General features: G+C 49.2%; 1 protein-coding gene across 4 annotated transcripts; it reads left to right on the forward strand.

Moving 5' to 3' along the window:
* Window positions 1-6796: 6796 nt before the first annotated feature.
* CHST12 (carbohydrate sulfotransferase 12) lies at window positions 6797-21153 on the forward strand. 4 transcript variants are annotated; one of them, XR_007207114.1, is made up of 3 exons: window positions 6797-6889; window positions 12308-15652; window positions 17482-21153. XR_007207114.1 is itself a non-coding variant. In XM_048321066.1 (2 exons), exon 2 carries the CDS (start codon window positions 12403-12405, stop codon window positions 13651-13653), a length of 1251 nt encoding a protein of 416 aa, XP_048177023.1. In that variant the 5' UTR covers window positions 6797-6889; window positions 12308-12402; the 3' UTR covers window positions 13654-21153. The 4 variants fall into 4 exon arrangements, 2 of the variants coding, with proteins under 2 accessions (XP_048177023.1, XP_048177024.1); XR_007207115.1 differs by having other exon boundaries at window positions 12308-13748; XM_048321066.1 differs by having other exon boundaries at window positions 12308-21153.
* Window positions 21154-21378: the final 225 nt, after the last annotated feature.

The raw sequence follows: 21378 nt of genomic DNA on the forward strand, positions 1-21378 counted from the left end.
GTAGACTCCCTTTGGGTACTGGACGTTCCGGTTCCTTAGGATTTAGGTCATTTATAGCTAAAAAATCTTTAGGACATCAAAGATATTCAACAAGTACCTGTGAATAGGCAGTAATTTGTGTTGGGGTATTCTTTCCATGAAAAGATCACATAGGAGGCAAAGGGAGGAAGGTAATTGTGTTCTTTTGTGTCATTTGCCCAGCTCCAGAGCAGTCTGGACTCATTAATTCTGCTGTTGTCATGGAAGAGGAGGCTGGACAGACACAATGAAAGGCTATGCATCACCTGAGCTATGTCACCGTCTCCCAGAAGTTCCTTTCTTCTTCTTCTTTTTTTTTTTTTCTGGCAGCTGGGAACCAGAGAAGGGTCAGGGTGCATGCAAGGATGATATGCCAGCAAAGGACGAAACACTGAGGAGGAAGACAGGGATGTCATGGATTCACCTGAACCTCAGGAAGTTACAGCAGCAAGAGAAGAGATCAACCAGCTGCTGGCAGAACAGTGCAGGATGGTGGCCCTGAAGGTGAGGAGGGGAAGGTGCCCTTGGGGTTGCCAGTCTGGCCTCTGCCTGGTGGGTGCTTGAGGGCAGGATGGCAGCAGCACAGCTCAGAGGTTCACGTGGATTTGTGCCAGCACCATAAAAGCTGTGGGGCACCTGACTGCTAAACACTTCAGGCTGCTGAAGGAAGCAGCTTAGGAACATTGATGTTTGCATCCTGCCTCTGTCCCTGTGGTTTTTAGGATGAGAGAAAAGCAGCCTCTGAACTTGTGCACCTATATGTAAGCTAATTCACAGAATCACAGAATATTCTGAGTTGAGAGGGACCCACAATGATCATTAAGTCCAATTCTTAAGTGAATGGCCCACACAGGGATCAAACCCACAGTCTTGGCATTATTAGCACCATGCTCTGACCAACTGAGCTAATTCTTCCCATGTTGAAGGTTTGCTGTGCACTGGTCGTTCAATGTGTTGGTAATTACTTTTAGTGATTATTTTTTGTGGTTAACATTTGAGAGTTCCTCTAGGCAAGGACTCTGCATCTGTATGTATCTGCCATGACTGAAATATGGTGGCTGGTAGTAAAACAAGCAAAATACAAAATTGTTTTTCTAGATTTTACTTTAATCTCAGCATGATGGAGACAGCAGAGAATTGTTCAGATGCCTTTGTTATCCCAAGAAGCTGAGCTGCCTTGGCAAACCCCTATGTTTTTCAGACAGAGCTGGAGCAGCACTTAGCAAATGCCAAAGAAAAAGCTTCTCAGATGGAGGAGTTTTTCCCCAGACAAATCACTACTGAAGATCAGCAGGAGGTGCTAAGTTTTCTCTGCAGGGCCCATGAGCTTCAGCTTGGCAATACAGAGCTGCAGGCAAATCCACTGTACAGGGAGAATCTATTGCGCCAGAAGGATTTTGTGATCCAGTAACTGCAGCAGCACATGCTACTCTGCAAAGAAATTATTCAGCAGCAGCAGATGCTGATAAAAGGTAAAGCGGCACCTTTGCTCCTGCTCTATCCTTATCTCCAAGCTTTGTTTTCTGATGGCAAACTGGAGAAAAATCCGTCCAGGAAACATTGCCTTGGATGTCATGACTCAGTTGTACTCAGCTGTTTCTCTAGGAGTCATTTTTAACTCTTCCTCCCTATCTCTGCTCCAGCCCAGAACATTCCTGTCCCAGAGACACTGGTGAGGTTATACTGCCTGCACCTCTCTGAGCTGGAGGAGGGGGTGCTGAGCTGCCTGCTGCTGCTACACTCAGTGACATCCAGCATGCTCAGGGTAAGGCAGAACAGCCTCTTGTGCTGGAAAATCCACCCTGTCCCATGATGTGGTGTCATGGCCATGGAATCACACACACCCAAAGCCTGGCTGGGTCCTGGTGCCACTCAAGAGCTCCACAGAGAGTTTGTTTTATGAACATGTTGTCTCTGGAGCTTCACTCAACAGAAAGGCAAAGGTGAGATGGCCAAACATGCAATGTCCCAAGTGACTGCTGAAGGAGACTCTTATTCAAAGGCCTCTGTGCACTCAGGGGGCACAGTTGTTCTGAGGCCTTCAGATCTTTCCCACCAGAAAGGAAAGGTGCTGCTGGCCCCTTTGTCTTAGGAAAACTTGAGTGTTTTGAAACAGTAAGGGGCTGCCAGGAAATTGCCAGTCTTCAGCAGGGAGTCCAAGCAGCAGCAGCATCTCCTGTTTATTATGATTGTCTAGAATGAACAGGGCACGGAATTGGGTTTCCCCTTGAATAATACACTTAATGTTAGTCATGCTGTTATATGAGAAATTAAACTACCCTGAGTGACCCTCTACAGGAGGGGAGCAAATAGCAGGTGGCTGGAACTCTGTAAAAGCACGAGGTATCAAGAGTGTCTTTGTAACACCGACTGAGAGCCTGGGGTAGAGAAGGGGCTTTATAGTGAAAAAAATCTGCTGAGGATCTCATTCTTCCCTCTTCCTGCAGCCCCACAACAGTCCTCCTCTGGATGTCAGTCAGCATCTGGATCCTAACAAAGATGAGATCAGAAAGGGTGTGCCTGGGAACACAAAGGATATTCCCTGGGCGGTGAATTTGACATTCCCTCCACCACCCTTGAGTCAGACTAGTACTCTTCCTTATTATTAGGCTTATTCTCTAGGGCATGGGGACCTGGCAGCTCTCAGCTAAGTCCACAAAGCTGGGAGATACCAAAGTGGAAGGACCTCTAGAAACTGAAATCTATTAGAAGAGTTTTTGGTATATTGCCCTTGCAAATCAGCTCTGTTTTAGCAGGAGCCTTCTCCCCAGAGAGGGCAATGGGACAGGTTTCCATTTGCCTCTGTTGCCAGGCAAGCTTTTAAACCAATAAAGTAGCCAAGATAGTGAGGATCAGGGGACAAAATGAATTCTGAAGTATTCCTTGCTGTGTTCTTTATCACCATGTTTACCAGCTTTCTGGCTTTCCTCACAGCTTGACAGCTCTCAGCTAGACATGTTTCATCTCTCCCTGTTGATAAAGGGTCTGTGCTTTCATCTGTTAACCTCTTGGCATATTCTGTTCACAGTGGCAGTTACAGATCATCTAAAATGACACTCTGTAGGAAGGATGGTCTCTGGATACCCATCTCAGCCCAACTTTCTCTGGTTTGCCAGAAAGTTCAGTCCAGCAGGTCAGTGTGGCAGGAACTGAATTCAAGGCATGTTTGCTGTGGAAAGCATCCTGCTCTTGTGATGGCAGAACATGCACAGCAGCTAAACCTAGTGTATGTGAGGAAGGTAAACCTTGGCAGGCAATAAAATCACTCCTAGAGTACTGGCCTTGGGTTTAAAATGTGGGAAATAGCTAAGAGGTCAAGGCTTAGCTGCCATCTCCAATTTAGACTCTCCCTCTGTGTGTCACCTGTGTCCAGTGTGTCCAGTGGAGTGATGGGAGTTGTAACTAGAGATGCACTGAGCAATCTGGTGTGAGGGCACTTGTGTTGACCAGGATGATCACCTCCTTTTGTGCCATTCACCGATGACTCTCTGGTGAAACTGATTTCATTCAGGACCCTGAAAACAGGAGGGAGACTTAGGAGCTCATCAGTTTCTTGTTCACTGGCTCATTTATTTTGTAGCCACAGCTCTGTATGGGAGATACACAGTCAAAATGGTTAACTTTTGATTTACAATGCTCTTATTTATTTTGGCTAGATATTAGTAACTCATACACAGCAAAATACTTTTAAACTGTGCTCTGTTCCCACTGTTTATAACAAAACGCTCCCTGCTTCCAACAGAGGGGACTCCACTCATGGTACTGCCAAAAGGCAAGGCTCCTGCAAGCACCACCCAGCACAGCAACACTGGTCATGTCAAAGGACAGGACCTACAGAAACAAGTGAGTGCATGAATATCAGATTGGCTCAGGAGGAACTGTGACACTCTTCAGCACTTGCTCTGGTGCAATCTGAACTGAAAGAGCTGTAAATGCAACACAAATGGTCCAGTTGTGAAATCAGTCACATGGGTAGAGGTTTTATAGCCAAGTTTTAAGCCTTTTTTCTTTGCAACAGATGACATGGGCAGTGTTCCAGAAGGAGTTCCACTCCATCTCCCTCTTAGCCAAAAATAACCTCTTAGGAAGAGAAAATAACATTTTCAGTGGTGTTCATAACCCCAGTCTAACCCACGTGTGAAGGACAAAATTTAATCTGAGTTAGCCACATGCCAACATACTGCCTTCCACTGAAGGTGTCACCTTGGGCTCTTCCTGAGGCAGCGATATGCAGATCCTTGGCCTTTGCCAAACTCACCCCTCCACAGCCTGTAGCAATCTATCTCCTCCCCATTTTGACTGGCAATGAGACTCAAATCAAGGTGTGAGAAACTTGACCGAGTTCTTCCTCTTCCCTCTCTTGTAGGGCCTGCAGATGGTGCCAGCAGTCGGCAAAAGCCACAGGCAGTCGCCCGTCTGGGGAGCCAGCCCAGGACTAAATAGAAGTCACCTGGGGAACAGGACTCTCTTTGGCCCCAAAGGATTGCAATTTCAAGACTGGTGGAAGTCGAGGAAGCAGATTCAAGAGTGTGCCTTAAAATGTATTTTAGCTTCTGTGTCGCGGTGTTGAAGAGCAGAGGGAAGGTGAGCAGGGAGGAGAGGAAGCTTATAAATTTTTCTGTATCCCTACTTGAAGTCTTTGCTCTGTACTGTGTGCTCTAGTTGTTGGCTTCAGTTTAAAACAAGTAGGGTGTTAACAGAGTCCAAGAGAAGAGGAAAACCTCCTTTTCCCAGCAGTGTCCATCTCCCAGAAGACGTCAGCATGGAGCCCAAGCCGCCTTTTTTTCCCAGGGCAAAAGCGTGGATGCCACCCGTGCATCCAAAAGGCTCCCTGACTATTAAAACCAAATGTAAATGCCTGAGAAATAGTTTCCTTGTTTTTTCCCTGTGTGTTGCTGTGAAGCTGGGAGGTGTACTGCATGTCTGGAATGCTGTTTGGGTGAGCAGATGTTTGGCTGTGAGAGCAGCCAAAGATTGCTCTAAGCTCTCTTCTCTCTACAGAGCATTTCAGATCTGACTGCAGACAGAGAGGCAGCAGTGGTGATAGGTGAAGACCCTGATAAGAATTACTAGCCCAGAGGTTAACTGTGGGAATGTGTTTTTCTTTTTGGAACAAGCATCTTCAGGTGGCAGCCTTCTCCATTAAGGGGCTTTTAAGATAATGCTGCAAATAAAATGGTTCTGGCAATTGCGTGGAATAATGACTCCTTGCCCCAAGCAGAAGTGACTTCCCTCCTCTAAGGTGACAATCTCGGGTAGGTTTGGGCATTTTTTTCAAATGGATGAAGAATCTTTTTTACAGCTGCAGCACTTGCAAAGAATTCTCCTATGTGCTGTTTCTCACTGGGTGACACTGTACACGCTCCTACTTCTCTATGCCTCTTGCTTTGTTGTTGGGAAGATGAGGGATAGCTCATTCCAGGGATGAGGAAGCACAATTACTTGTATTTATAAATGTCTTAAGCCCCTGAATTGGGGATGCAATCAATGCAAGGGTGTGAGAGGGTGTGGCAAGCAGCGGATTTTCGTTATGAAGCAGAAAGCAGCAGGAAGAAGTGTGACGGCGAAGTGGAAGGTCAGGATCACTTGTCCCTAGAGCTGACTCTTTTAGATTAATGAAGATATAAAAAAAGGACACACAGATAAAATAAGCACAGAATGTGTATAAGACAAACTTGTGCCAGCAGGTCCTGAGCCAAGACTGTATTTACAAGACCTCATGTGATCTGCAAACTCTGCGGGACCAAAAAAATGAAGGAAAACGAAGCTTTCCAAACATATACATCTCTGCTAAATACCTTTGGGCTGAATCACCAGGAAAAAGTTGCAGTGTTTGGAGCCATTTCAAGTGAGCTGAATTGAGCCGAATGCCTCAGTCTGAGGCTGCATGTCCAAAGGGGAAGTTTGTGTGACAAAGAGTTCTATAATTTGCCATGACTGTTGTGAAGAGTACAGAGCCACATGATGTTTAGACTTCTCTGTTTGTAAAATCTACATTTTAAGTCTGTTAATTTATGTAAAAGCTGGGGCTTGAAATGTTGGAGATGGAATCTGTAAATTATTACTTTTAGGTTTGATTACTGGAGATGAGGCTGCAGCCCATGTCTTGTGCAAAGTGGAACCTTGCTCACTTTCAGTGCTGGGCTAATGTTTTTTTGATTCACTTCTTACCAACCACAAATAACTAGAGAAGCAAAAGGAGCTTAAACTGTCCTGGGATTTTTCAGCAGCATTTTCTAGCCTTACTGTATCCAGTTATTTAGACTTTGCTCCTTATAATGACTGCTGGCCCCCCAAGCTTCCAGGACATTAAATACCCACACAGGGTTACGATGTGGTAACCTGTAATTAATTTAAAAGTGAGCTTTAGGTTAAATTTTTACAGAATCACAGAATTTTTAGGGTTGGACCTCTGAAGATCACCTAGGCAAACTCCCTGCCAAAGCAGTGCCACCTAAAGCAGGTGACACAGGAACGCGTCCAGGTGGGTTTGGGATGTCTGCAGCGAGGATAACTCCACACCCTCCCTGGCCACCCTGTTCCAGTGCTCCATGGACGCAGTTCTTCCACATGTTGAGGTGAATCTGGTGTTTTAGTTCCCGGCCATTTCCCCTTATGCTGCGAGAGCGTCAGGACTCCGGAGCGCCGTGCGGCGACGCCCCGGACCCGCCCCCCCGGGCTCCCTCAGGCGAGGGCGGGAGCGGGGCCGGGGCCGCCCCTGGCGGGAGGAGCGGCGCCTGCGCGGCCCCGCGGGGACCCCCGCGCGCGGCGTCTCGCGAGAGGCGGCGCCGGGGCCGCGGCGGGAGGAGGAGGAGGAGGAGGAGAACAAGAGAAGGAGAAGAAGGCGAAGGCTGCGCTGCCCGGGCGGGAGGTGAGCGCGGGGCCGGGCAGGGCTCGGGGGGTGCCCGAGGGGCCGGGCGGGGCTCGCTGAGGCGGTGCCGCCCCGGGGCTGGGCCAGCTCCCGGTTTATGAGCACGCCGTGGCCCCGCCTGTCCCTCCGCTCTCCCCGGTGCCAGGTTGGGCTCGGCTCCGGCGGGACGCGGGGCTGGGGCTGCGGGGGGGCTCTGAGGGACAGCTCCCCTTCTCCACACACGCGGCACCTTTCCGCGCTGCCGCCAGGCTGGATGCTCCCCAGGGAGCTGGGGGGTTTAGCCTGGATTAAAGGAGGACCGGGGCGACCTCATCGCTCTCTACAGCCACCTGGAAGGAGGTCGTAGGCAGGTGGGTGTCGGTCTTTTCTTCCAGGTAGCAAGAGCTAGAAGAAGAGGAAACGGCCTCAAGCTGAGCCAGGGAACGAGCTGTCCAGAGAGGTGGTGGTGTCACCGTCCTTGGAGGCAGATGTAGATGTGGCACTTGGGGTCACGGTTTGATGGTGGACCCGACAGCGTTAGGCTGATCGCGGGACTCGATCCTAGAGGTCTTTTCCAACCTTAATGGTTCTGTGCCTCCCTCCAGCCCCGGTGGTGGGCCTGAGGCTGGTGCAGCCCTGCCGGGTGCTCTGCAGCCGCTGCCGGGCTTGGCAGGGACCGAGGGATGAGCGGCTGCGAGAGCGATCCCGGGATGCAGCCGCCGCCCGACGGCACAGCCCGGCTTCCAGCGCTGCTCCGCAGGGATCCGGCCAAAACCGCTGTTATTCCAGCCTGAACTTCACGTGCAAAACTTCACTGCAGAGCTCAGGCTGAAAACTGTACCGGAACCAGGTGTTTGTATGGTAACTACAACCAGTGCGGGTGTCAGGGTTGGCACACAACAAATGTCCCCGGGTGCTGTTGGCCCAGGCTGCAGCACCGGGGCTGCCTGAGGTGCTTCCTGTGATTGTGAAGCCAGGGATGGTGCGTGTGCTGGAAGTTTGTGACAAAAGTAATGGATGAACAGGATGTGCTGTGTTTTGGGAGTTTCCTCCTGAAATTTCAGAAATTGTGACAACTTCCAAGTATGGATATTAAAAAAGAGGCAGCCAGTGCTGCCAAGCCTGTACAAGCGAGGCTTTGTGGCAGCGATGGGAGACAAGATGCTGGCAAACTGTAGATTAGAATGTTCTTTTGCTGGTGTCTAACATGTATGTGCTAAGTTGGGGTGCAACATGCAATGCATGTTTTTTAATTATGGTGTGCATTTATACTAATGTAAGTATTGATGTCATTAGATGGGTTGAAATTTCCTTGCTCTGCAACGGATGCTAGACTTTTGGGAGGCTGGGCAGAAACAGTGTGTTGAGTGATGGCCAAGTGCATGGAATTTGTTTCTTGGTACAGTCTGCTTTGACTGGTGGGTGTCCATTCTCCTGCACCTTTAGGAGATTAAATTGGTTCCACTTTTCTAGAGGTTACTGATTCCCTAAGCATAGCTGGTGTGTACCATGATATGTGAGTATGGAAGGTTGCATGGGTCCAGTGATTCCTGAAGAAGTGCCCCAAGGAAAAGTATCCCTTTGAATTTGGTGGGGGTTTTACATGTTTTTAAAAGTTCTTATTCCACTTTTTTCCATCTTCCTAAGCAGGCAAAATCCAAGTAAGCTGCCTAAAATCCTGTATCTTCTCATGTTAGAACAAGTGGGCACTGGAGGAGTTGAGTTGGTGCTTAGGGCAGGGGAAAACACAAAGCAAGAAGAGATGGGATCTGCACCCAAGACTTTGGAGGCACGTTTCTTTCAAAACCTTTGCTGTTCATAGAGAGGGCTTATTGTCCCCTGTGTCTGGCACATGCCTTTCTGTAAGCAGCCTTATTTTCTCTAGGGCTTACTGCTCCTGTAAGTAAGCTGGAGTTACTTTCTTTTGCAAAGACAGGCTGGAAGAGATTGTAATTGTTGCATAAAGCCAAGAGGAGAGGAAAAAAGAGACACAATTTACTTAAGCTCTTATCTGTCTTGAGAATAAACAGTTACAATTGGGCTGTGAAGTGGAAATAAAGTTTCCAAACCCCCGAGGAGTTGCATCTGCAATGGCTTTTGCAATAAGAGTGTTAGGGACACATCCCCCCTTTCTGGTGTTAAATGAGAGTTTGAGAGGTGGTTGTTTGACACAGCAGGGAGTTTGATATGTCATGGGACCAGTGACCTCAGACCTCAATGCCTTTCTTGGGCCTGGGATGGGGAGAAAAGTCCTTGGTTCACACCCAGGCCAGGTTCAGGTTGGAGATGGTCACAGGATGGCTGCTCAGGGAACTCTGTGGGATGATTATAGCACTTGGCCCACTTCCCGGTTTGCCAGCACCATGTCACAGAGGCAGCTTTGTGTGGATCCTGGTGCACGTTCCTGTTGGCTGGTGACTTTGGGTTGAACTTGAATGTAAATTCTTGGCTCTTTCTGGAAGCTTTTCCTTTTGATTCTGGCAAGGGGAGGACAGAGTCACGTTCCCTCTAATGTGCACAGAGACCTCTAATTTGTGCTTTCACTCTGGCATCCTTTATGAAGTGCTCAGGAAGGCGATGGGTCATAATCAATAGAGCAACTAGCAACTCCTGTTTTCTGCAGTGTTTTCCTCCTGAGGGGGAATTCAGCTGTCTTACTGCTCTTTTCCAGGGTTCCTCTCTGGCACTGGTAGAGTTAATAGAAGTGGAGTCTTTCTGATTCTGTGCTGCTCGCTGCTGTGTGTGTGTCTTGGAAAAACCAAACTCTCTGGCAGGCCTGCGTGCCGTGTCCTGGAAAGCAGGCTGGAGCCCTTGGGGTGCACTGGGTAAAGCTGCACTATGGGGTGGCTTTGACGAAGATCCCTCTTTCCATTTGCCCCAGGAATGTGAATGCCACACACAGTGTCCAGTCTGCCCCTGTTGCTGCTGCCAGGAGGGTGATCTGTCCATGCCTGCCTGGGACAGCTTTGCAGGAATGCTGGAAGGCTGCTGTGCTGCCCAGGGCTGTGGAAGCTGCTGGATATGGGGATAGCAGAAAAGGATGCTCCATGCAGCTTTCCAGGCTTGCTGCATTCCAGCCAGCCTAGAGGTCTCAAGCAGCGCTGGAAGCACAGCGTGGTGAGATTCTGTGCGCAGTGGGCACCCTATTCATCCAGAATAGGAAGCAGTCCCTGCCCTGAGCAGCTAAACGAGATCAAAAGCAAGAACAGATTTGGGCAAAACTCAAACCCGGGAGTGTGCCAAGCAGGAAGCTTGGCAGTGTCCCTCCATTATCTTCTGCTGCTGGACTCAGATGCTTGGTCTGAAGTGCTGACGCACATATGTAATTTGCCCCTTCTTTAGCTCTGTGCTGATTTCTCTGGGTGTTTCTTCTCAGATCTGCTCCATCCTCAGTCTTGACTAGCTAAACACAGAGAATTACTGCTGAGTAATACCTGCTTCTTGCTCTGCAGAGTGTAAAACATTATGTCTGCAGTTCCTCCAGCTCTTCTTCACAGGCAGAATAAGAACCTGGCTTCAGGAAAGGCGCTTTTTGGTGTTGCAGTGCAGAGCCTTGTGTTAGGCTACAGCTCTGCTGAATTTCTGGCTCTCCCTAATTCCAAATTGTAAATAAATATAACAGGGTGGAGAAACCATAAGCATTCAGATATGTGTTCTGTGTCTTGGGACAAGCTGACCTAACGCTTTGACATGTAACAGTAGCCAGTATTGTTCCTGTTTGTTACTAAATTCTTGTCTAATGCTTGAAATCTGGACTTCAGTTGTTAAAACCTGGCACCCCTGAGACACAAGCACAGCCATGCAGCGGACTTTTTACCAAGTCATTCACTGGAAGGCTGCAGTGAACTTCAGAGGTGCTGAGCACCTTTTCCCTGGGAATGACAGAGCTCAGCACTTTTGCATATCTGGACTCGAGTTCTTCTTCATCCCTGTGCAGGGTGGGGTTGGTGCTGTTTAAAGGTGGTGTGAATTGGCTGGAGAGCTACTTCTGTGTTTTCAGAAGAAGAGACACCCAGCCTTCGTTTAAAAAACTTTTCAGGGCAGCTTGCCCTGAAGTGGCTTTGTTTTCAGAGCTGATGTTTGCAGTATTTGTTCTGAAGTCATTGGAAAGATTTGGGATGTCTGTGGAAAGGGCAGCTCTTGTTTTTATCTGTAGGTCCTGCTCTGTGTTTATAATCAGAGCCTGGACTGTGCTTCGAGGGGAGGAGGACATTGGAGTAACTACTTGTAACTCCTCACTTTGCTGTGTTGTTCTTCCCTGGCTCTAGGCACTGGCTCCTTGCTGGCTTGGGGAGAGATCAAGGCTGGTTTGCCAGCCTGCCTCTGCATGGAGCTTTGGACCAGAAAACATGCAGCAGGGTGGGGAGGTGGGTCTTCCTTGAGGATCTTGCAGGAAGAAAGGGGCTGGGAATCACAGAAAGCAGACAGCAGTGAAAAGATGGGGCTGGTTGAAGCAGAAAAACCAAACCTGCTGCACCCCTCAGAACAGATGATCTGAGCTTCCCCTTTACCAGTGATTTCTCATCTGTCTTTGGTGATCAAGAGTTGTTCGTGTTGAGTGTGATGGAAATATAAATTACAGGTCCTGACTCAATGGTGTCTGGGCACGAACACAGACACAGCATCCTTAATCTCTGAAATCATTCAGTTAAAAGTAATCACTCCTTTAAATTTTTTTTGATGCATGGCTCTTATCAGGACTGTATCCCTTTGCGGGGGGTTGTAGGAAAACTGTTTGTGTAATCTTTCTTGCTGGAAAAATGAAATAGCTACCAAGAAAGGTTATGGAGATAACACCTACTGGGTTACACAGAGTAGATAAGATGGTCTGTTCAGGTCAGTGATGTTCTCTCAGCACAAACTTGCTTTAGCCACTGAGGCAACGGCATCTTCGGCCCTGTATCCGTAACTCCAATAAGGAATTTGTTGTCAGCACAGAGCACCTTCATGCAGAGATGAGACCACCGTGTGATACCACAAGCCGAAATCATGGATTGAGCCTTCTTTCTTCTTGTGTGTTAGATAGTGTAAAAATGAAGGAGGTCTGAAAAGTAATTGTCTCTGCATATTTTCTGTGTATGGTTGTATATTTTAATGCTCTCAAACTTACCTCTGTAAGCTCTAGGCCTGAAATGATTATATTTGACTAATTTTTTAAAATTTAAACAGAGCTTCTCTTGAAATCACCTAACTCAGAAACTTGAGGTTGATAAAAAGCCATGATTGCTATGAAACTGATGAAATTGCAACACATTATGTCTGCTTTTGGCCAGCCAGCTCTTTTCCACAGAGTCTCTATGGATACCTCAGACACTCACAGCTCTCCCCATGTGGAAATGGGGATGGTCAGCCCCACAAGTCTTGATTGTGACAGATCGTTCCCTTCATACCAGAAGGCTTAAGGGTTCAACTAACTTTTCTTTCCTCATACCTTTCCAGGCTCCTGCTCTGCAGCACCATGCTGGATCCCAAGCCTCGCTGTGCAAGCCGGAGGTGAATCCAGGTGAAAGCCAGCTACCACAGTAGGTGTCAGGATGACCAAAGCGCGGCTCCTCCGGCTGTCTGTGGTGCTGGTCTCCATCTTCATGATCCTCCTGATTATTGTGTACTGGGACAATGTGGGAACGGCACACTTCTACCTGCACACATCCTTCTCCAGACCCCGCTCTCCAGGAGCCATCGCGGCAGGTGAAGACTGGGAAACCTTGCCAGATGTAGATGAATTTTTGGCAAAGCTGCTTAGTTCGAGCCTGAAACAGAACAGCTCTATCCCCCGAAAGACAGAGCAGCTCCTCGTCCAGGGCTCCAACAAGCCCGTGGTAAGCAACTTGGAGGAGAACGTACGGGGCTATGACTGGTCTACACACAAGGACAGGAACAGCTTGGACCAAGAGAAGCTGCAGGTAGAGAGGCAGAGAACGTTGCGGGAGTTTTGCGCCAATTCCAGCTTCACTTTCCCCACCAAGGAGCGCTCCTTCGATGACATTCCAAACTACGAGCTCAACCACCTGATTGTGGATGACCGCCACGGCGTCATCTACTGCTACGTGCCCAAGGTGGCCTGCACCAACTGGAAACGTGTGATGATTGTGCTAAGTGAGAGCCTGCTGGACCAGGGGGTCCCCTACCGGAACCCTCTGGATATCCCCCGGGAACACGTCCACAACACCAGCACCCACTTGACATTCAACAAATTCTGGCGCCGCTACGGGAAGTTCTCCCGGCACCTGATGAAGATCAAGCTAAAGAAGTACACCAAGTTCCTCTTTGTACGAGACCCCTTTGTCCGCCTCATCTCCGCCTTCCGCAGCAAATTTGAGCTGGAGAATGAGGACTTCTACCGGCGTTTCGCCATCCCCATGCTAAAGCTCTACTCCAACCACACCAACGTCCCCACCTCCGTTAGCGAGGCCTTTGGGGCAGGCCTCAAAGTCTCTTTTTCTGACTTCATCCAGTACTTACTGGATCCCAGGACAGAGAAGATGGCCCCCTTCAATGAGCACTGGAGGCAGGTTTACCGTCTGTGCCACCCGTGCCAGATAGACTATGATTTCATCGGAAAGCTGGAGACGCTGGATGAGGATGCTGCTTATTTATTGCAGCTCCTCAAAGTGGACAGGCTGCTTCGCTTCCCACCCAGCTACCGGAACAGGACTGCCAGCAGCTGGGAAGATAACTGGTTTGCCAAAATCCCACTGGCTTGGAGGCAGCAGCTCTACAAGCTTTATGAAGCAGATTTTGTACTTTTTGGCTACCCCAAGCCAGAAAACTTGCTTAAAGACTGAAAGTGATTGGGTAGTGGGTGTGGGAGGGAACATCTGAAATACCAAAAATGTTTAAAGCCTCCTCATTTTTGCTCTTAACTCCCTTCCCAATGCAAGTTGGTACAATGGAATATATTTTTTCTACTGCTTCCCCTTACATTTTTGCAATAATGCCAGAGTCCAGGGTATTCCAGCCAGCTGCGCATATGCAAAAAATGCCATTTTTTTGGGTTATCATTTGTTTTCTGTTTTTTAAAATGTCCCCATACTTTGCAATGGGTCGCTGCCCTTGGTCACTCTGCCAATCGTGTCCTTCAGTAGCTTTTTATTAATACTTTTTAAAAATTAATATATTTAAGATATTTAAAACAAATCGTGTGTCGTGGCAAAGGAAGGGAAGGAATGAAAAAAAAAAAGTAAAAGAAAACCCCAAGAAATGATGTACCCGCCTCTGTGTGTTGTCTCAGGGCTGCTGTTTTGGAGGTCCAAAGTTTGCAGAGCACTTGGATCTCTCTGGGGGCTGGGATGCTGATGGTGCCAGGTCTGCTGGTGGTTGCTCCAAGCTGCACTTGAGGCAGTGGGATGGGTCAGTGCCTGACTCTGCCAAACAATCCCAGAAAAGCACCTGGAAGGACTCTGGTGACTCACTCTGCTCGCAGGTGGAGCATGACACCAGGGTCACAGGAAGGAAATGGCATTGGGAGAAGTGACAACAAGTCCTGTGGGCTGTTTTGGGGCATGCAAGTGGTCAACACAGCACCTCTGCACCGCCTGACCTTTTGGCAAAGTACTGTGGGACTCTGCTGTCCACAAAGCTGAGGTTCAGCCCCCTATACCTTGCTAGTGTGGAGCATTCCCATGACGTGTCCCGGTCCAGGATGGTGCTGCAGTTCTCAGGGGTTGTGGCCAGCCAGGGTGGGCAGAGTGTGCTCCTGGATGGGCAAGCTGGCCAGGCCCTGGTGGTGTGCTGCTCCATGTCCTGGTCACTGCCGCATGCAGTGCAGGTCCCTTGAGAACTGTGCTGTGTCCTCATCATCTCTGTGCACACTTTGAGGGGACGTGGCAGGGATGCAGACGCTTATCCCTGGGAGAGGAAGATCCAAAAGATTTCTTGCAATAAGCAGATGTCAAGGTGAACTCAAAGTTTTTCTGTTTTCAGCATTTCAGCTACTGCTTGTGACACCACATCCTCATCCACTGCCTTTCTGCTTATTCCAAATGGCTGATGCAGTTTTGATCATCTGCCTTGCTGGGACCTGCTGCAGGAGTGATGGTTCCCACTGTGCTGGGAGCATGTGGGCTGCTTCCCAAAGGAAATTAATGCCGTTAGAGACTTTTTGTGTCTCATCAGCTGAATCTGCTTCTAATTCGCTCTCTGAATTGCTCTGCAAAAACTGTTTGCTGAGCAGATTAGGCAGGCAACTCTTTCAGAGCTGAAATGCCTAATTATTTCCCTGGACTGTGGATGGTATCGGTGATTAAGCTCCAGGGTCAGGCCTTGGGAAACAGCTCTGTATTTTGGAGAGAGTTCTTTATATTGGCCTCAGTTTCTCTCCAAGGCCATCAGCAGGCGTGACTTTTCCTCTCTCTCTCTCCTCACTTCCCCAATTTCTGCACAAGTACATCTTGGCACTGCATGCTCTTCCTAACAAATATGCTGTATCAAGCTTTTTAACCTATAAATGAGAGGTAATTGCTGTTGTTATACTCAAAACAAAGAGTTTGTTTCTCATTGTATTCACACCAGTCTCCTGTAATTTCTGCAGAGATATTTGCAGTTTAAATGAGTCTGAAGCCATTGTCAGGGTCTTGGTGCTTAGCTCCTCATAGCTTGGGGAAAAAGGAAGTGCCTGTTTCTGAGTCATTATTTAAAACTAATAATAGAAAAGTGTTGATCTCTTCAATTTTTTTCCCCAGTTACCAGTTAATTGCTGCAAAACAGAAAGATGTAGAGTCTCGTCTCCTATAATGAGTAATCCCAGGAGTCTCTTGATTCCTGCTACATTTACATTTCTTCAGGGTGGGTTCATGTCGCTCTTCAAAAACACAGCATGGATGTTTTCATCTCTTGTCTTTTCAAAGTGTTTATTTTTTCCTCTTTTAATTTCCATGTAATTGATGTTTAGTATGTGCAGGCATGGGGGGCTGGGGCCGTAGTGCAGATGCCGTGCAAGCTTTCTCCCAGCTGCTTCCCCTGCACCTCTTGGTCTAATCCTCTCTCTTCCTGCCCCTCTTAGCAGTGCTTGGCTGCTGTACCCCAGTGCCACCCTGCAAACCAGCTGCTGCCTCCCCAGCCACACTTGTACTGTGATTCATGGCCATGGCAGTGAGGTCCTGGTTGTGCAATGGGCAGAAAAGGTGAAAAATGGCTGCAAAACACACCCAGCAGCTACTCCATGTGGTGTGAGAGTGTATCCTCTCCATGTGGCTGCCTTGTGGTTTAACAGCCGTAGAAGAAAAAGGTTTTTCCAAGGCTGCCTTCCCTTGCTGACACTGGCTAGACAGGGGAGACTTGGAACACACTGATTTCTCTTTCCACGTCCAAAGCTGGATGAAGTGAGTGAATTCCAGCTTTATGTGCTAACTACACCCTGCATCACACTGAGGTCCAAAACACCCCATGTGTGAGTCTGAGCAAGCTGCCTGCATCCCAATGGCTTCATCAGCCTCCCTGGGAGCTGCAGTCAGGGGAATGTACTGATGGCATGAGGCCACCGAGGGCCCTGTCTTCTCTACTTTCTCTCTTTCACCTCACCAAGTCCAGCCTTTATTGGTATCTCAGACATTTTAGTGCTTGCAGAACTGTCCCAAACCAACATGCTGGGTGCTCTTGGCTCTCTCCTCATTTTCCATTGCCACGCTTCAAAGCTCTTCCCGGGAGGAGCAGTAAAACTCCGACGGGGAGTGTTCATGTTGCAGTGGTTGGCTTCTGGATTCAAAATAACTTGGTCCTTGCTGCTCCTCCCTTTTGAAGCCCTTCTTCCCCACCCTGCCACCACTGTGAATGTATTGTTAAGAAGTCAAAGGGGATCCAGGCTATGCTGAGCTTTGTGGTAAGACCACTGAGTTGCCAGAACTGGGATGTAGCCTCTGGCTTTGGAAATGTGCATTTTTTGTGGGTTTCTTGCTCTGTTCTCATGATATGAAAGTGTGTATGTGCGGGGGAGAAGGACAAAGAGTTCAACCAGCCATGCTTCCGTCCTCCCTGGTTTCCTGAAGGAGTTGGAATTTACTGTTTGACAAATAATGGCAGGCAGAATGCATCCATGCTGGCCTGAAGTCAGAAGAGGGCTAAAAATCCTGGAATGTAGATGGTTATGATGCTAGTATCATTTTCATGAGGGGTGGAAAATGCTTTGAAGCAGGCTGTTTGTGTGTGAATAAACCTGGCTTTGTCATTGCATGTTCAGCCTGCAAAGCTGTGTCCTGTTCCCCTCTTGGCTTGCTTTTCCCTGGGGTTGACCACTTGGCCAAAGTCAGCACGGAGTCTCTAACGAGGCAGAACTGATGTGCAGATGCAAAAATAACCTGGGGTTTGACCAAGATGTTTCCAGCTGGGTAGAACTGAAACCAGCTTTAGTGCTTGCTCAGCATCGGAGCCAAAGTCTTTACACAACCATTGAACAGATTTGGTCCCTCGCTGTTTGATGCTGATTCTCTGGTGGAGTGGGATGCATGTGACCTGGCTTTGCAACCCCTGCGTCCTCCAGGAAAGGGCTGCCAGGTCTCAGAACTCCTTGCTTTTTGAGCAGTGATGTGACTTTGCCAGAGTAGGGGTGTCCTTAACGCATGGGTACCTTTGCATCTCAGTATTTTTTTGCCTTAACCCTTTAATTCACTTGTGTTTAGGGGGACAAAATTATCGAGCCATCACCTGCGGACAACATTCACCCCGGGACAACGTGTGAGATGAAGTGTTTTGGCTGTGTGTTTTGCATCCTTCAAGGTGGCACTGGGAGGATGGAGGGCAGGGGATGAATGGCAGCATTGAAAGGGTGGTGAAGAAAAGCCAGTTTGTTTCTTCTTACGTAAGCTGGACCTTCGCAGCGCCCGCGGGGGAAAGCCGGTGACTTGGCAGGGTGCTGCGGGGCTGTGGTGCACAGCGGTGCCAGGGAGGGTGTGGGGTGTGGTGGCTCAAAGTCGTGTTGCTTGAATTTAAGGGCTTGCCCACGCTGGTGTTGCTGAAAAACAATCTAGTCAAGGGGAAGAGGGATAAATAAAGCAGAATTTAACAAAGCCATTGATACCTGACTGTTTGGGAAAGAGATGGGGAGGGTGGGTGGTGCTGGCTCTGGAGCTGACACAGTGCAGCTCTTCTCTATCCTTGATTCAATCAAATTGGGGATCGAGCTCAGACTGTGCAGGCTGAGGTCTGTCCTTGCAGGAGCTGGGCAGCATTTGCCCTGGGGGCTGTGGGAGAGTGCCATGCCATGCTGGGAATGGTGTGGAAGAGCCCTGTGCTGGGATGAGAGCAGTGTGGGAGAGCCCCGTGCTGGGATGGCAGGGATGCTGGAGGGCACGGTGCTGGGACAGAAGGGATGCCGGTGAGCCCCGTGCTGGGATGGCAGGGATGCTGGAGGGCACGGTGCTGGGACAGAAGGGATGCCGGTGAGCCCCGTGCTGGGATGGCAGGGATGCTGGAGGGCACGGTGCTGGGACAGAAGGGATGCCGGTGAGCCCCGTGCTGGGATGGCAGGGATGCTGGAGGGCACGGTGCTGGGACAGAAGGGATGCCGGTGAGCCCCGTGCTGGGATGGCAGGGATGCTGGAGGGCACGGTGCTGGGACAGAAGGGATGCCGGTGAGCCCCGTGCTGGGATGGCAAGGATGCTGGAGAGCCCTCTGCCGAGACGAGAGCGATGCTGGAGAGCCCTGTGCCGGGACGGGAGCGATGCTCGGCAGCCGGCGGGGCTGGCTGAGCCTCTTCTCGCTGCTGTGTCTGGGCGAGGCTCCGCGGGAGCCGGGGAGCGCAGCATCTCCCCAGTGGCCCATTCTAAAACCCATTTTGTGTTCCTGGGCTCTGGCAGACGCCGCTGCCGCTCCCCCCGGCCTGGCTCCTGTGGCAGCAGGAGTCCGTCTCCTGCGCCCGCTGTCAGCAGCAGTTGCCATCACGGATGCCCTGCGAGGCGATGAGCAAAGCACAACCCAAACCCGCAGCGCGGTTCCTGCGCTCAGCAGGAGCTTTATTTGTGCAGCCTCTGCTGCAGGTGAGCCTGTCTCTGAGACTGGGAAATTAGTTGCTGCCACTGAATACTGAAGGCTCTGGAAAACCTCATGGAAGGAGGTGATTTTAAAAAAATACAGAACCATAGCATAATAGGCTAATCCTGAGTTGGAAGAGACCTGCAAGGATCCTCGAGTCCAACTCTTAGCCCTGCCCAGGACATCCTCAAGAGTCACACCAGAGGTGCTAATGGAGAATGCTGCAGTAATTTCAGCAGACTGCCCCAGAGGGGAAGCCGGGCAAGTAAATGTGGCTGTTCATCAGTCTTCTCTCACAATTTATACTTTAGGGGTATTGCCTTTTATATCTAGCTTTTCAGGTATTGGTGTCCTTGCCATCTGGGCCATGAGGTCTGGACCTGGTCCATTGCATTTGGAGATACACAATGACCTGCAGGCTGTGGTGGGATGCAGGGCAGCAGGAATTTCTCTTGCAAGGGTTGATGTGCACCCAGAGACTCACGCAATTGACCATGTTTTCCTCCTCAAACCATGAGACAGAGTAAAAGAGCATGTATTTCATTATCAGTGATGCTAATTGTAGCTGTGAGCCCTTTGGTCAGTTACTCAAGCGGCCTCCTGTTTGTCCTCTATAAAGGGGGAGTGGTACACCCCTGTTTTCTGGAGGGCTCCTGGTGTGAGCTGTGCCCACAGGAGGTCTGTAGCTCTCCAGGAGGAGCAGTGACCTGGGTGGGAGTGCTGGGATAGAGTGCTGGCAATGAAAGCCATGCAAAACTGCCTCAATCCAGACACGTTTTACCATGGGGTTGGTCTGGAAGCTGTTGGCATGAGAACTGAATTGATTCAAGAAGTACATATGCTTTGGAGAGCTCAAGTGCTCATACAGGTCTGTGAGCAAAACTCTGCTGCAGAAATGCAGAGGTCCCAGCTCACCATCCTGCTCTGCCCCTGGCTGGCTTCCAGAGGAAGAAGAGGCACAGAGTGTACCATCAATCTGAACAAAATGTCTTTCTTCATCTTGGGAAATGCTGGGCATTCTCGAGCAGAGTGTGCTCAGCCAGCTGAGATGCCGTTAGTGGAGCTGGCACTTTTCACCTAATGAGGGGGTTTGTAATTTTGTCTCAGATTCTCATCCTCAGACTGTGCCAGTATCAAAATACTCCCAGTCTTGCCCAAACCATGTGTTCAACAAATGAGGGAGACTTTTCCTGACCCACCAGGCAGCGCCTTCACGAATTCCATGTTTCATCCCCCAGGCAGATGGATCACACGCAGCTTTGGCAAAGCCACATTTTGTGGCAGAGAAGCTGCAGTTTCTGTATTTATTTCTCCGTCATTGTAGGAATTCAAAATGGATGGAACAAAATGCCATTGGGACTGACTCTTGTTTTGTTTGGACACTACACAGGTCTCTGTGGAAAACATGGGAGGAGTGCAAGGGACAGAGAAGAGCCAAGAAGATGTGTTAAAAAGGCAGTGGTGGCCAAAAAGGTGGTCAGCAGGCAGTGGAGCAGGGCTGGGGATGTGTTTCTGAAGGATAAAAAGGGTGGGGGGAGTGGAGGGCATCTCTCAACAAAATGGGGATTCTGTGGAGTGGGTAAATGCTGAGTGAGAGGGGCTGCTGAGAAGCCAGGTGCCATCTGCTGCAGCATGGAGTTCTGCCCTGTCTGCTTTTCCAGGGGGGAGTGGGGGCCAAAGTAGAGGAGAAAAGAAATAATTGAAAAATTAGGTGCTGAGACCTTATTGGAGTGAAGCAGGCAAAATTCAGCGGGTTCTGATACATGATGTGGGGACCAAATATCTGAAATTCCTGTGTCTCCATGAGTGCTGGTGGGGGTTGTGGACTCGGACCAAACAGTTGTTTAGAGCAAACTAAAAAGAGTGGTGGTCTAAGGTTCTGCTTGCCTGTGCTGGGGGAGGAAGGGTTGCAGCTCTACCAGCTGTCAGTCTCTGCAAGCAGGCAATGTCCACGGGGGGTGAAAGTGCCTGAGAGATGGTGCCAATGACCTTTCACATGTTATTGGGCACTTCTGTCTGTCTCCAGTTTTTCTTTCCCTCAACCTTTGCGTGCTTTATTGATTTCTGACTCTGTATATTTTTTGTCCTGGGTAAATCAGAAGTATTTGTCACCTAGAATGATCATGCTGAGAGGATAAAGCTTTTTACAAAGCCTTTGGTGACCTTTAGCTAATGGTAAATCAGTGAACTGAGTGTATATAAGCATTTCCCAAGTGCTGGGTGTTGTTGTGCCCAGTGGGAGACCCACCTTGGCATGACACAGCTACCCAGTAGTAGTCTGGGCATGCAGGTCTTTTGAATAAAGGTTCCTGCTTCAGGTCACGATGACCTAGATTTGTGTTTCTTGATTATCTTCCCTTGTATTTTATGTATTTTGAGTGTATGTGAAGTCAGGCGTCAGAACCAATCCACAGTCCTGAGCAGCTGAACACATCTGAAATGTTTAAACAAACACACATTTTTGATGGAGTGAAATACATGCAAGTGATGGCCGCCTGTTTTCTATCAGCAGAGGATCATTTTTGTGGTTACAATTAGTACGTTG

This window comes from Corvus hawaiiensis, chromosome 16 (genome assembly GCF_020740725.1).
Source record: "Corvus hawaiiensis isolate bCorHaw1 chromosome 16, bCorHaw1.pri.cur, whole genome shotgun sequence".
Classification (NCBI taxonomy): domain Eukaryota; kingdom Metazoa; phylum Chordata; class Aves; order Passeriformes; family Corvidae; genus Corvus; species Corvus hawaiiensis.

What these genes read in the sequence shown, in the direction of transcription:
- CHST12 (XM_048321066.1), top strand. Translation starts at nt 12,403, where the DNA reads ATGACCAAAGCGCGGCTCCTCCGGCTGTCTGTGGTGCTGGTCTCCATC.